The sequence below is a fragment of the Sciurus vulgaris genome (assembly GCF_902686455.1).
Source record: "Sciurus vulgaris genome assembly, chromosome: 4".
Taxonomy (NCBI): domain Eukaryota; kingdom Metazoa; phylum Chordata; class Mammalia; order Rodentia; family Sciuridae; genus Sciurus; species Sciurus vulgaris.
The window spans coordinates 143,932,557-143,945,630 of NC_136464.1; the positions used below are offsets into that span (position 1 = coordinate 143,932,557).

Here is a 13,074-nt window from a genome sequence, read left to right on the forward strand (position 1 = left end):
TTAGCTACCTTCAGAATGCTGGTATCATCACTGTCCCCAGCAGTACTAGTTTCCTTTATTCTTTTTTTCACCTTCACCTGGGACATTAAGTGGCTTACAAACATGTACTACAAACATCCACAGTGAGGGAGTATGTAGAATGAGATAATTTTTTTTCCTCCCTAGTAGGAACACCTGGGTATAGTGATCCGCCAAGTTACAAATCCTCTGGAAGCAATCCTTTAATGTCATGAGTGGGAAGTTGGGAGGAAGGGAACATTCTGGATTCCTTTGTGCCTATAGAGAGCAGTGGTGCCTTATTGGTCTGATTCTGTGTGGACTGGGAAGTAATGATGCATGTGGGGTTCCTGGGCACAAGGAAGGTACCCCCAGCAATGGCCAGAAAAGTTTCCCATGACTCAGGGTGAGGTACCATCCAATGAGAAGCAGGTATAGCCTAAGTCTCAGGGTTGAAAATGCCTAAAACATCTAGCTTGGTTGTTTACAAGGAAATCTCTTGTAGCCACAGTACCTATTCTTAAAGTGAGTCTTCAGGAAAGTCTAATATGTCCAACTTATAAAAGCAGAGCTGCTGTCTTTCTAGTAGAGCTGGACACCAAATCCTCTTCCTTTGCTGGATATTACATCACCTGGAGTGATTGGCAGAGGAAATGAAGGGGTTTCCTCGATACTATCATGGCAAGTGACTTCCTGAGGCAGGATGAGGAGAGAAGCGGTGCCTTGGGACTTCTGATAATTTCAACCCTGATAAAAATTTCTGACATCAAAACACATTATGAGAGTGAAAATGTAGCAGAACTGTCAAAGCCTACCAAACCCCAGGGTGCTGAAACACACACTACAGTTCCAGCTGTCCAGCTGTGGTATAAGAAATGCAAGTTCAACATGGAGAATACAATGCACCACAACATGTCCAGGCAATGCCTGTTCATTCCCACCATTAGCCCTTTACAATCTGTAGCTTCACTACACTTATGAATAAAACATGATCAATCAGGACAGTGAGCACAAAGCAGAAAAATAGGTTTGAAAAATAAATCATTGTATCTGCTGTTTAAGGTCATCAATTGCTATTTGCATTATACTGAAGAATAAGCCATTGGAAAGCATTTCTAAAGGCTACAAGTGTTTGTTGAGGGCTCAACTGAGGCCACACAGCTCAGTCGCCTTAAGGCATGTTACATCTTCCTTGTAAGTTTAGGACAAACTCAGCCCAAGACCTCAAATATACTCAGCTCCCGAAGTCTGGTGTGCCCATCTGAGAAACCCTAGGAAGTTTCTGTGCTTCTGTAACACCTTTTTCTCTGGCTGTTCAAAGGAGTTTCATACTGCAGCCCTTCTGCCTTCTCCACCTTTGTTAAGCTCACCAACAGGCCCAGGAGGCTGGGAACAAAGCGGCTTTCATCCTCAGGTTGACTGGCTGAAATTCATCATGGACTCAGTCCAGCTGGATCAGTGCTGCTGCAAGACTCCACTCACGTGAGGGGCAGGTCAAGGCCTCCTAGACACTTCATTGTACTTGGACTCTTTCAGATACCAGCTGTTCCACTATTCCTCTATGACTCAGAGTATAGGGATCAAGGACCAATAACAGAATGTAGGCCACTTCCTAGGGCACAGACTGTGTGTCACTGAGCACTGTAAACTAGGTCCTCTAACTTTCAGAGACATCAGCAAACTAAATGTGAAACTTGATGGAGAGATGCCCAGCATTTATCCTCTAGTCCTGTGATTTCTGTGAATATCAACTATTATCCCATAAAGCAGGGACATAAAGACAGAAACCTGGGACATTTGCTTTCTTAGTTTTCTAACAAACATCTACTAAGCACTCTCTCTGTGGTTGACACAGAACTAAACTCTGGACACAGATTATCTCTTTAAATCCTCAATAGCCCTCAGTTGGGTACCATTTCCCCACCAATTCTAGATGTGAGGGAACCACAGGAGCTTAGAGAGGTTGGGCTGCTGGCCCAAGAGTACAGAGCTAACAGGTGGCAGCAGGAAGATTTGAACCCAGACAAGTGGAGATATGCTATGTTGCCTTTGATTGAAATTTGATGCAAATATTAGAATTCTCAATTAAAGTGATAATTGGGCATAAGAAAAACATAAAGTCAACAATTAGCATAGTGTCTTCCACATAGGAACAAACATTGCACATGCTTAAGACCAGATATGTCACAACCCACAGCATGAGGACAGTGTTACTTAGTCAAATTAACAAGGACACAAATATTAACATTTTTTTTTTTTTTTTGTTGCTCTTGTTAAAGGTCACAATATACACAGATACCTAACATCAGCTGGCTGCAGACAAATAGTCTAAAATGACTGCTGCATCTAAGAAAATACAAATTGTTTTTGAGTATTTGAGATAGTGTAAATAAATATCACTATTCTACCTAAGCAAAATAATAACAAATTGTTTAAAAAATAAAACTTCAAATAGCTATAATTATAAATAAATAAAACCTTGGAAGTTATTTAAAATTTCATTTTAGTATTCAGAATTATAAAGACTCAAATGATTCATTATAAATTGCTTTAAAAAAGTTTAAAGTTCAGGAGGCTAAGGCAGGAGGATCACAAGTTCAAAGCCAGCCTCAGCAACTTAGTGAGACCCTAGGCAACTCCATGAGACCCTGTCTCTAAAAAAATACAAAAAAGGGTCCGGGATGTGGTTCAGTGGTTAAGTACTCCTGAGTTCAACCCTGGTACCAAACAAACAAATTAATATGAGCATATAGCCACAAGTTACTACAGTTATATTTCCACATGATAAAATAGATTAAATCGATGCTGTCCCAACTGTTTAGCAACTTCTGTTCTGTTTAAAAGGAAAATAATAGGAGAGAAGTCTATGGAAAATAGTTAAGATTTCTAGCAACTTTTTACTTCATTCCAACAGTACTATATCCTTTCACCAAGAACAAATCTAAGGTTCCCCACAATCAACCCCCAACCCATTTATTGTGAAAATAAATAGCATTATCTACTAGTACCTAGGACTGCTTTTTGCTTTATCTCATTTTAGCAACATTTTAAAAAATGATGCAGATGCCTACAACCTTAGTGTACACCATTAATACAATTTGCTGATTGAGTGAAAGCATTGTGGTTTTGTTTGACAAGCTTCTTTCACTGGTTCTGCCAAACTGCAAAGCAGATGAGACAAATAAACAGGAACATGGTTCTGTACGTCAGATAAAGTAAACCTTAAGATCAAAGAGGGAGCTACCTGATTTCAAAGAGCCATATAATAATTATTTTTTAAAAAAGAAAATTGAGTTAATAATAGCCTCAAAAATAATAAATCTAAAAATAGTAAAATGATCAAAATTGAATGTGATTTTTTTTTCAAAACCCATTCTACATTTGTATATCAATTCCATAGGTAAAGTATGTAAGATGTGTTAAAATAACTAATATATACATATCAAACATACCAAGCAATGGATTTAGTTTTCATAGTGACTATATCATTTGCCTAAATGTTTGACACTAAGTGGTAGTAATAGCAGATAACAAAATGTCAACACCTGAGGTTACATACTAAACGACCCTAGGTTTTGTCCTAGTACTTCCTAGAAGAAATCTGCAAGGAATGCAGCCTGATGCCTGCTCAGTCCATGTGTGACAAAGCATTTTTAAAAATATATTGAGAAATACATTGCCTTGATTTTTACTATGCAAAACTAAGCATGAATTTTTAAAGACCAAGCATCTGTCAGTCAAACTGAAATCCAGTAGTTCTCATGGTCCAAACCACTTTTCAGAGTATAGGAACCTGACTCAATTTATGTAATGGCATACATACATTTTTTGTGCTTAAATTTATAGAAACTTTTTTTTCACATTTGCAAAATATTGTACATGTTGTAATGTACAATATGCATATTATTTTGCAAACAGAGGAATGTCTGGCCAGTAGATCTGCCTTTTGCTCTCTGCTGTCTTGTCTTTCTGAAAAGCTCATAAATCCATGATGTAGACACACCCAAAAGTGGTATAAATTCATGGTCTAGTCATCTAATCTGGGATAAAGTAATTTTAAAAAGAAAAGAAATCACATGGTAATACTCTAAAGGAAAACAAATTGCACAATGTTTCTCAGAGTCAGATTCTACTTTTCCACTTTTTTCATTGTGTTAAAATATAGGCTTGCTCCTAGGCAGAGTAAGGAAGACTTGATTAGGGAATAAATCTTGAAAGCTTCCCAAAGCCAGAAAGGTGTTTATATGAAAGTGTCTCATTTTTCAAAACCTGTTCCTACGTTTCCTGCACCTGTACTTAATCAACCTGGAAGGAAACTCCATCTACTTTACTTTCTGAGTTGGGATTTCCCCATCTACATAGTGAGTTCTTTCTGGTGCTTTCTCCCTCTAAGTTCCAGAGAAACAACATACAAATACACGATGCATCTACCGCTACACAAACAGGTTCATCAACACCATGAATGAATAAGAGACAAGTTACTATACAACAGTGAGAAATAGGTTTCTTTTAAAGCCCGCTTGAATTCCTCCCTAATGCTCCTATTCCTACACAGCTCCTCCTCCCTGGAACTCTAAAGGATCAGAAAGACAAAACAAGTTGCATCAAAGAGAAGAAAAGCAGAATGTCTCATTTTCAGGGCACTACCAAATAAGCAAGAGGACCCCGCTGCGCAAAAGTCCATCGTTAAAGAATACAAGTCCAAACTCTTCCACCCAAGTTAAGCAACGTGTCAACGAGAAAAGTAAATAGATAATAGTGGTCACTGTCATTAAGAATAAGAATAGTAATAACAATGTCACCACGGGGTTCCGTACAGCAGCTGCACGTGGAGCGGCTTCTCCTCTTGCCCAACCGCCCGCAGCCTCCCCAGCAAGCCCACACCACACCCGAGCAGCGCGAGCGGCCACCGCGCGCTGCGCCAGGGGCGGGGCCGCCTCCGCTGGGCTCTGCGGGAGCCACGCTGCGCCCCGCCCGCGTCCGGCCCCGCCCAGCCGCCACTCCCACCCGCCCTGCCCTCCGGCGCCTGCGCATCCTGCGGGCGGGGCGGGCTCTACCCGTCTCAGGTAGTGGCTGGAGGCTTGGGGGTCGGTCACTGAGGCCTCTGAAAGCATTTTGCTAGTCTCGATGCTTCTTTGAGAACAGCATCCTACCGAAGGACTGGCGACCTCACTATACTTCTACCTGATTGGCTAGAGACCCAGGAAAAGGAGACGGAAGACCAAAAGTCAGTAGATTTGAGAAGCAGCTGAGTAGTGTAGGAGTTCAACTCTTCTCGCAATCTCTTCGGCTACTACAAAGGAAGTTTTCCAGCATCGAGTTGGACTTACCGCCAGAGAGCAAACCTTGAGAGCCTGTGTGCAGAATTATCTTTTAAGGGTAAACAGCCCAATTGCGCAGCTGCAGGTTCCCTTCTAGGTTGTCAACGAAAGTAGTGGCATGTCAGGCATTCTTGACGTTGCTCTGCAAACTAGACGCACATTTGCGGGAGTAGGAGGGGTGTGAATCTTCTCCCATCATTCCCAAAGAGTACTAATTGGGATTACCAGCAATCCTGGGAAAGCCCATGTTATTTTTGGATTTTGTAATTATGACCCAACTATAGTAGTTGGAATTTAAAATAAGCCATTGTTATAGAAAGAAAACAATGAATTAGTGAATAGTTAGATGTGGTGGGTCTTCAGAGGTTTGTATTTTGAAAGTTTCTTCCATATAAACTGATGACATTTTGTAGTGAAAGAAAAGTCATTTCTACAGTTTGGAAAAATCATTTATTGCAGATTTTTGTACTAACTTGGGAAATTTTAGGTTGAGCTTGATTGATAATTGTATATGTATTTTTAAATTGTGCATTAATTATAAACCTAAATTTTTAGTGTAGAAGCTTTAAAGAATTATTTTCTTAATCTCATTTTCTTATAAAGAAATTCTGCTTGGACTCAGTATAGTATCGTTGAGTGAGTTTCCTTAAGATGTAATCTAAATTCTAATAAATTGCTTTTCAGCAACATGCTTAAAAACTTTTCATTCTCCCTTAACCAATAGTTATGAAAAAACAACGTTTACTAATCACCAAAATGCAACAATATCCACAACTCCTTCGAAGACCCTTACCTCCCAAACTCCCTAAGCTGCCTTTATATAAAAAGAAAATCCATACAGGTACGTGTATTAATCAGATATTTGTATCAGCCTTTAGGTATTTTTCATTGAATTTCTCTGCCTTGCATAGCTCAGAATAATATTAGTTAAGGACACTAATAATAACTTACAGATGTTTGTTGTGAGATGATAACATCCAGCTAACAGTTCTATAAGCGTAGACATTGTTCCTCATTTGTGAATTTGGTAAGTATGAATTTACTCATTGGTAAGATTTATTTGTATAATTTAGTGCTTTCCCAGTCATTTGTGGATCAGTGAAAATATGAGCTGTGCAACAACACACAGTGCTCCCAGCTGAAATGGAAGAGGGCTACCTCTGCCTTCTACTTTCTGCTCCCGTACTGTAAATAAGTGCCCCTTTCCTGGTTTATTTAGTGCCAGGCTTCTTGAATTTTTGTGCTTTTTGTTGGTAATGTCACCATTTAAAATGACCCTAAGCATAGTGCATACGTGCAGTCTAATGTTCCTAAGCGCAAGAAGGCTGTGATATGCCTCACACAGAGCAATCAATGTGTTAGGTAAGCCTCTTCCTTCATGTACAACACTGTTGGCTGTAAGTTCAATGGTAATGAATTAATGATGTATATTAATAAATGTTCGTTTTAGTCTGGTTTTTTATCACTGTGACCAAAAGACCTGACAAGAACAATGTGGAGGAGGAAAAGTTTATTTTGGTTCCCGGTTTCAGAGGTTCAGATCATGGTTGGTGAACTCCATAGCGCTGGGCCTGAGGTGAGGCAGAACATCATGGCAGAAGGGCATAGCAGAGGAAAGCAGTTCCGGACATAACAACCAGGAAGCAGAGAGCTCCTCTCACCATGAAAAAAATAAACCCAAAGTCATGCCCCAAAGGACCTACTTTCTCCAGTTACATCCTACCTGTCAACAGCTACCACTCAATTATTTCATATCAGTGGATTAATCCACTGATTAATCATTTCATCATTTAACATTTTTGCATTGTCTCACACATGAGATTTTTGGGGACACATATAACCAAACTGTAACAATGTTTAATATATTTTTATTTGTGAGGGGCTGAGACCTTGTCTCAAAATAAAGGAATAAAAAGGGGTGGGGATATTGCTCAGTGGTAAAGTACCTTTGTGTTTAATTCTCAGTAGAGAGAGAGAGAGAGAGAGAGAGAGAGAGAGAGAGAAAGAGCATTGGGATTAGTATAGGACTTGAACTAAGATTTGAGGGATTAAAGTGAAATGAAATTGTTTAAGTATAGAGGAGACCCTGGGTAGTTTTTGATGATAAAGTACTTGAAAAGAAGAAGAAAAGAAGAAATTTAAGAATATATATACTAGAATACCAGAATAAATATACATACTAGAAAATAATCAGGAATCATGGTGAGATGTGTCAAAAAACTAGGGAAGTACAGAATTGAGAAGACACACCATCTTGTTTGGGAAGACTTCTTGAAGCATCTCTTCTCTTTTCATCCAGTTAGACTACCTTCCCCTCTTCTCCACATTAGCCTATACTTACTCCTGCCAAGCACTTATAATTTTCCATTGTTGCTGTTTTCCTGCCTGGTTTTTATACTAATTTGTGAGATCCTTGCTGATAGTAAGGTTTGTACTGTTGTACCCCCAGCACTGTGTGTACAGCTGGCACCACATATTGTAGGTGTTAATGTGTGTTCAATGAATTAATGAGAATAGTAAGTCAAGTTGTAGTTGTCAAAGAAAGATCATTATATAAGGTCAACTTTGAAAGAAGAAAATAATTTAAATTGGTTAGTTAAGAGAAGGTATTCCCTGCAGTGTGATCAACTTATGAATGAAGTTATTAATGAGCAGCCTGGCCTTTGTGGTTATCAGTAGTAATTAACATAACTGAGGGTTCTCATTTGAAAATATAAATCATGACATGGTAAGCCTGAAGTGAGTCCATGAAATTCATGAATCCAGATCACAGGGATTCTTCTTCTTCTCTTTTATTTATTTATTTTATTTTTTGTACTAGGGAGTGAACCCAGGGGCACTTAACCACTGAGCCACATCCTAAACCCTTTTTGTTTTTTTATTTTGAAACAGGGTCTTTCTAAGTTACTTTGGGACTAAATTGCTGAGGCTGACTTTGAACTTGCAATCCTCCTGCCTCAGCCTCCCAAGTCCTTGGGATTATAGTCATGCACCACCATGCCCAACTACATAGATTCTTATATCTCAGTTATCACAATGAAGATTCTGATTAAGTCAGTGAAAACATTGGCACTCTCAGGAAACCCATTGTAAAGTTAAGCCATTGTAGAGTAGGAGGATGGCAGAGAGAATGAGAAGGGATCAAATTTCAAATACCCGTATAAAAGCACTTTATAAAATTACTGTCTACTTTTAAGATGTTATTTGTAATACTCTCACTTGGTCCATAATAATTTCCTGTTTGCAGCAACTGTGAACAGTGCAAAATGCTCTACAGCAGGAGTCCAGGGATCTAAATTCTGGTCTCAATTCTAACTAAAGTAATGTATGGCTTTAGTAAACATTTTATGTCATTTAGTCAATGAAACTTATCTTTCTATTCTGAAACAGCAGAACTCAATTTCATCTTTGGTTTTCAATTTTTTAGTTTTTTATTCTAACCCAGATAAGAATAGGATATAAATCCATCAGAACAAAAGCCCAACTTTTAAGTGATTCTTATGGTGGAGATAGAAGGAGAGTATGCCCCCTTAAGGTGTACATGAGCTGGTGGGGAAGCATTAGAATTTGGGAATTAGAAACTCTACAGTTGATACATTGTTTGAATAAAGCCCTGAGGTCAGAGTGATTGGATGTGTTAAATGTGAAGAATGCAGGATGGGAGATGTGTGTTATGATTTGGATATGAGGAGTTACTCACAAGTTCCCATTAATGCAGGAAGAATGTTCAGAAATTAAATGATTAGATTACAAGAGCTGTAACCTAATCCATCTGTCCTATTTGAGGGGACTCACTGGATGGTAACTGTAAGCAGGTGAGGTGTGGCTGGAGGAACTGAGCAGTTTTCTGCTGTGCCCTTCCTCCGTGATGTGCTACCTCACCTTGGGCCCAGAGCAATGGAGTCAGCCTTCTATGGACTGAGCTCTCTGAAACCATGAGCCTAAAATAAACTTTTCCTCCTATAAGTTTGTTCTTGTCGAATATGTTGTTCACCGTGATGCAAACAGGTTGACAAATGACTCCACCCTCAAATATATCAACTCCTTAATCCCTGAAACCTATGAATGTCATCTTTTAGGGGAGAGGGAAGGCTATATGGAGCTTCAGATATGATTAAGACACTGATTTTGAAATGGAGAGATTATTCTGGATTATCCAGTGGGCCCTAATACAATCACATGTATTCTTATGAGAGGAAGACAGAATGAGATTACACATACACAAAAGAGAAGGTGATAAGAAGATGAAGCAAAGAGAGATTTGAAGACAATGACCTTAAATACTGGAGTGATTATGGTCACTAGCAGTCACCAGAAGCCAGAAGAGGCAAGGAAATGGCTCTTTTACCAAAGATTCCAGAGGGAGCATGGCCCCCCTGACATCTTAATTTTGGCTCAGTTATACTGATTTTGGACTTCTGGCAAATTAAAAGTAATGGGACAGAGAAAGATATACCATGCTAACACTAATGAAAAGAAAGCTGAAGTACTTATATTCATTTCAGAAATAGCTAACTTCAGAACAAGAAAATTTTGTCAAGGAAAATGTGAGATAATATGTAATGATAAAGGGGCAATTCTTCAAGGAGACCTAATAGTCCTTAACTTGTGTGCAACTAAGAAAAGGTCAAAACATATGAAACAAAAACTGATGTAATTAAAAGGGAAATGAGTCTATTGTTATAGTACTGATAAAGAAACACCCCTTCATCAGTAATTGACATATCCATCAGGCAGAAAATCAGTAATAATATAGTTGAACTGAATATCATCAATCAACTGTGCGTAATTGATATTTGTAGAATATTTTCTCCACCAACAGCAGAATACACATTCTTTTCTAACCCCATGGAACATTCACCAGATAGAGTATATTCTGGAACATAAAACAAATATTAGCATATTTAAAAGAATAAACATCAAACTGTGTGCTCAGAACACAATGAAGTTGAACTAAAAATCACTAACAAAATAGATGAAAGCCCCAGAATATTTGGAGATTAAACAAATTATTAAATCACAGATCAAAGAAGTCACAAAAGATATTTGGAAGTATTTTAACTAAGTAAAAATGAAAATATAACCTATTGAAATTTGTGGCGAACAACCAAAGTAGGGTTTAGAAGGTCTGTCTGGCATAGAAATCATATCTTTAAAAAGGAAGAATGAACTAAAGTAAATAAGGTTTTACCTTGGAAAACTAGAAAAAGAAGAACAATATAAATCTAAAATAAATGGAAGAAAGTAAAGATTATATTAAAAATCATTGAAATTGAAGTAATCATTTGAGAAAAATCAATGAACCAAAAGTTGGTTCTTTGAAAATATTAATAAAATCATTAAAACTTCAACAGGTTTACCAAGGAAGAGAAGAAATAAATTATTGTCAGAAATGTAAAAGGGGTCATCTCTTCTGATACCATGGATATTAAAAAGGAATCAAAATGTGTCTGTAAAAATAAAAAATATTTTAATAAAAAAGGAATGTTATGAGCAACTCTAGGTTTGCATGAATTAGGGAAGAAATTATATCAATTATGTACAGTTTCTTCCAGAAGACAAAAACAAAGGGAACACTTCCCAGCTCATTCTATGAGAGCAGCATATCTGAACACAAAAACAAAAGATATGAGGAGGAGGAGAAGGAAGAGGAGGAGGAGAAGGAGGAGGAGGGAAAAGGAGAGGAAGAGGGGGAGGAGGAACAGAAGAAGAAGAGAAGAAGAAGAAGAACCTATAGACCAATATTTCTCATGAACATAGATGCAAAAAATTCTTCCTCAAAATATTAGTAAATTGAATCGAACAGTGTACAAAAATAATTATAATCCACAAGGCAAGGGAGATTTATTCTAGATATGCAAAGCTGGTTCAACATTCAAAATCAGTTAATCCATCATATCAGTAGATTCAAGAAGAAAAGTAATATTATCATATCAATAGAGGTAAAAAACATTTGTCAGTTTTAAAAAGTCATGAAAAAACTCTCAGCCAACTAGGAATAAAGGGACACTTTTTCAACTCGATAAAGAATATCTACCAAAAAACTACAGTTAACATCATCCTTAACATCATACAAGGATACAAGCTTAATATATGAATCAATTCTTTTTCTGTATACAAAGAGTGAGCAGTTAGAATTTGAAATTTAAAACACAACAATTTACACTGTTCTAAAAATGACATATTTAGGCTTGAATCAGTTCATGTTTTTTTTATAGGATCTATATGAGGAAAACATACAAAATTGTGAAGAAAGAAATCCAACAGAATCTAAATAAATGGAGAGATATTCCATGTTCATGAATAGGAAGATTCAATATTGTTAACATGTTGATTCTTCTCAACTTTCTCTACAGATTCAGTGTAATTCCAGTAATTCCAAAGTTACTTTGTGGGTAGTACAAAATGATTCTAAAGTTTATGTGAAAAGGCAACAATTAAAATGGCCAATATGATATTGAAGAATAAGAAGGAAGTATGAGGATTGTCATACCCAACTTTAAGACTCTAGTAGTAAAACCACAGTAATTAAGACAGTACAGTGTTGGCAAAAGAGTAGTCACAGATCGATAAGCAAGAATAGAGAACCAAGAAATAGATGCACAGAAATACAGTCAACTAATCTTTGAGAAAGGAGCAAAGGCAATTTAGTGAAAAAAAGATAATCTTTTCAACAAATGGTACTGAACAACAGGGCATTCACATGCAGAAAAAAAATGAATCTAAATTAGACATGGTGATGGGCACTTGTAGTCCCTATTAGTCAGGAGGCTGAGACAGGAGGGTTGAGGTAAGCCTGGGTAACAGAGTGAGACCCTAGCTCAAAAAGAAAAAAAGGAAGAAAGGAAGGGAGGGAGGGAGGAAGGAAGGAAGGAAAGAAGGAAGGAGAGAGGGATGGAGGGAGGGAGGGAAGGAATTGAAACAACAAATATGAATCTAGACCAGACCTTACAACTTTAAAAAAAATTAACATGAAATGAATCATAGACCTAAATGTACAAATGCAAAACTACAAAAGTTCTACAATATAACATATGAGAAAATTTTGGTGATTTTGGGTTTGGTGATGACTTTTTACATATGACACCAAAAGAACAACCTAAGAAAAAAAGAATAAGTTGGACTTCATTAAAATTGAAAACTTCTGTGTGAAAGACATTGTTAAAATAATGAGAAGACAAGTTACAGACTGGGACAACATATCTGCAAAACATATCTGGATAAAGGACCTGTATTCAAAACAGATAAAGGACTCAAATTCAACAACAACAAAACAACCCAGTTTTTACAATGAGTAGACCAGAGCAGACCCCTCACCAAAGAAGAAATCCAAATGTCAAATAAGCATGATAAGATGGTCAATATTAAATGTCATTAGAAAACTGCAAATTAAAACTATGAGATATCATAGCAGACATATTAGAATGACTAAAGTTCTAATTACTGACTACACTGAATTCTGAAGAAGAGCAATGGGAACTGTCAGTTGTTGCTGGTGAGAATGCAAAAATCATACAATCGCTTTTGAAAACAGTTTGGTCATTTTGCAAAAGGCTAAGTACACTCTAGCCAGCAGTGTAGCATTTGTACTCCTAGGTATTCACCCAATTTGAAATTAAAAAAAAAACCAAAAAACCAAAAGTACACACAAAAACCTGCACATGTATGTGTATATCAGTTTTATTCATAATCTCCCCAATGGGAAGCAGTGTCACAGGTGAATGAATAAACAAACTAGTTCTTCCAGACAATAGAC

The 13,074-nt window shown here is 37.4% G+C and overlaps 1 protein-coding gene across 1 annotated transcript in view; it reads left to right on the top strand.

Annotated features, from left to right (window-relative positions):
* The first annotated feature begins 5,066 nt into the window (after window positions 1-5,066).
* The window catches only part of LRRC63 (leucine rich repeat containing 63), a 34,009-nt gene continuing 26,001 nt past the window's right edge, over window positions 5,067-13,074 (top strand). The window contains exons 1-2 of the mRNA XM_079136131.1: window positions 5,067-5,376; window positions 6,043-6,159. Coding sequence (XP_078992257.1) covers window positions 6,045-6,159 — 115 coding nt within the window. The 5' untranslated portion in view covers window positions 5,067-5,376; window positions 6,043-6,044. The remainder of the gene's footprint in view (window positions 5,377-6,042; window positions 6,160-13,074) is intronic.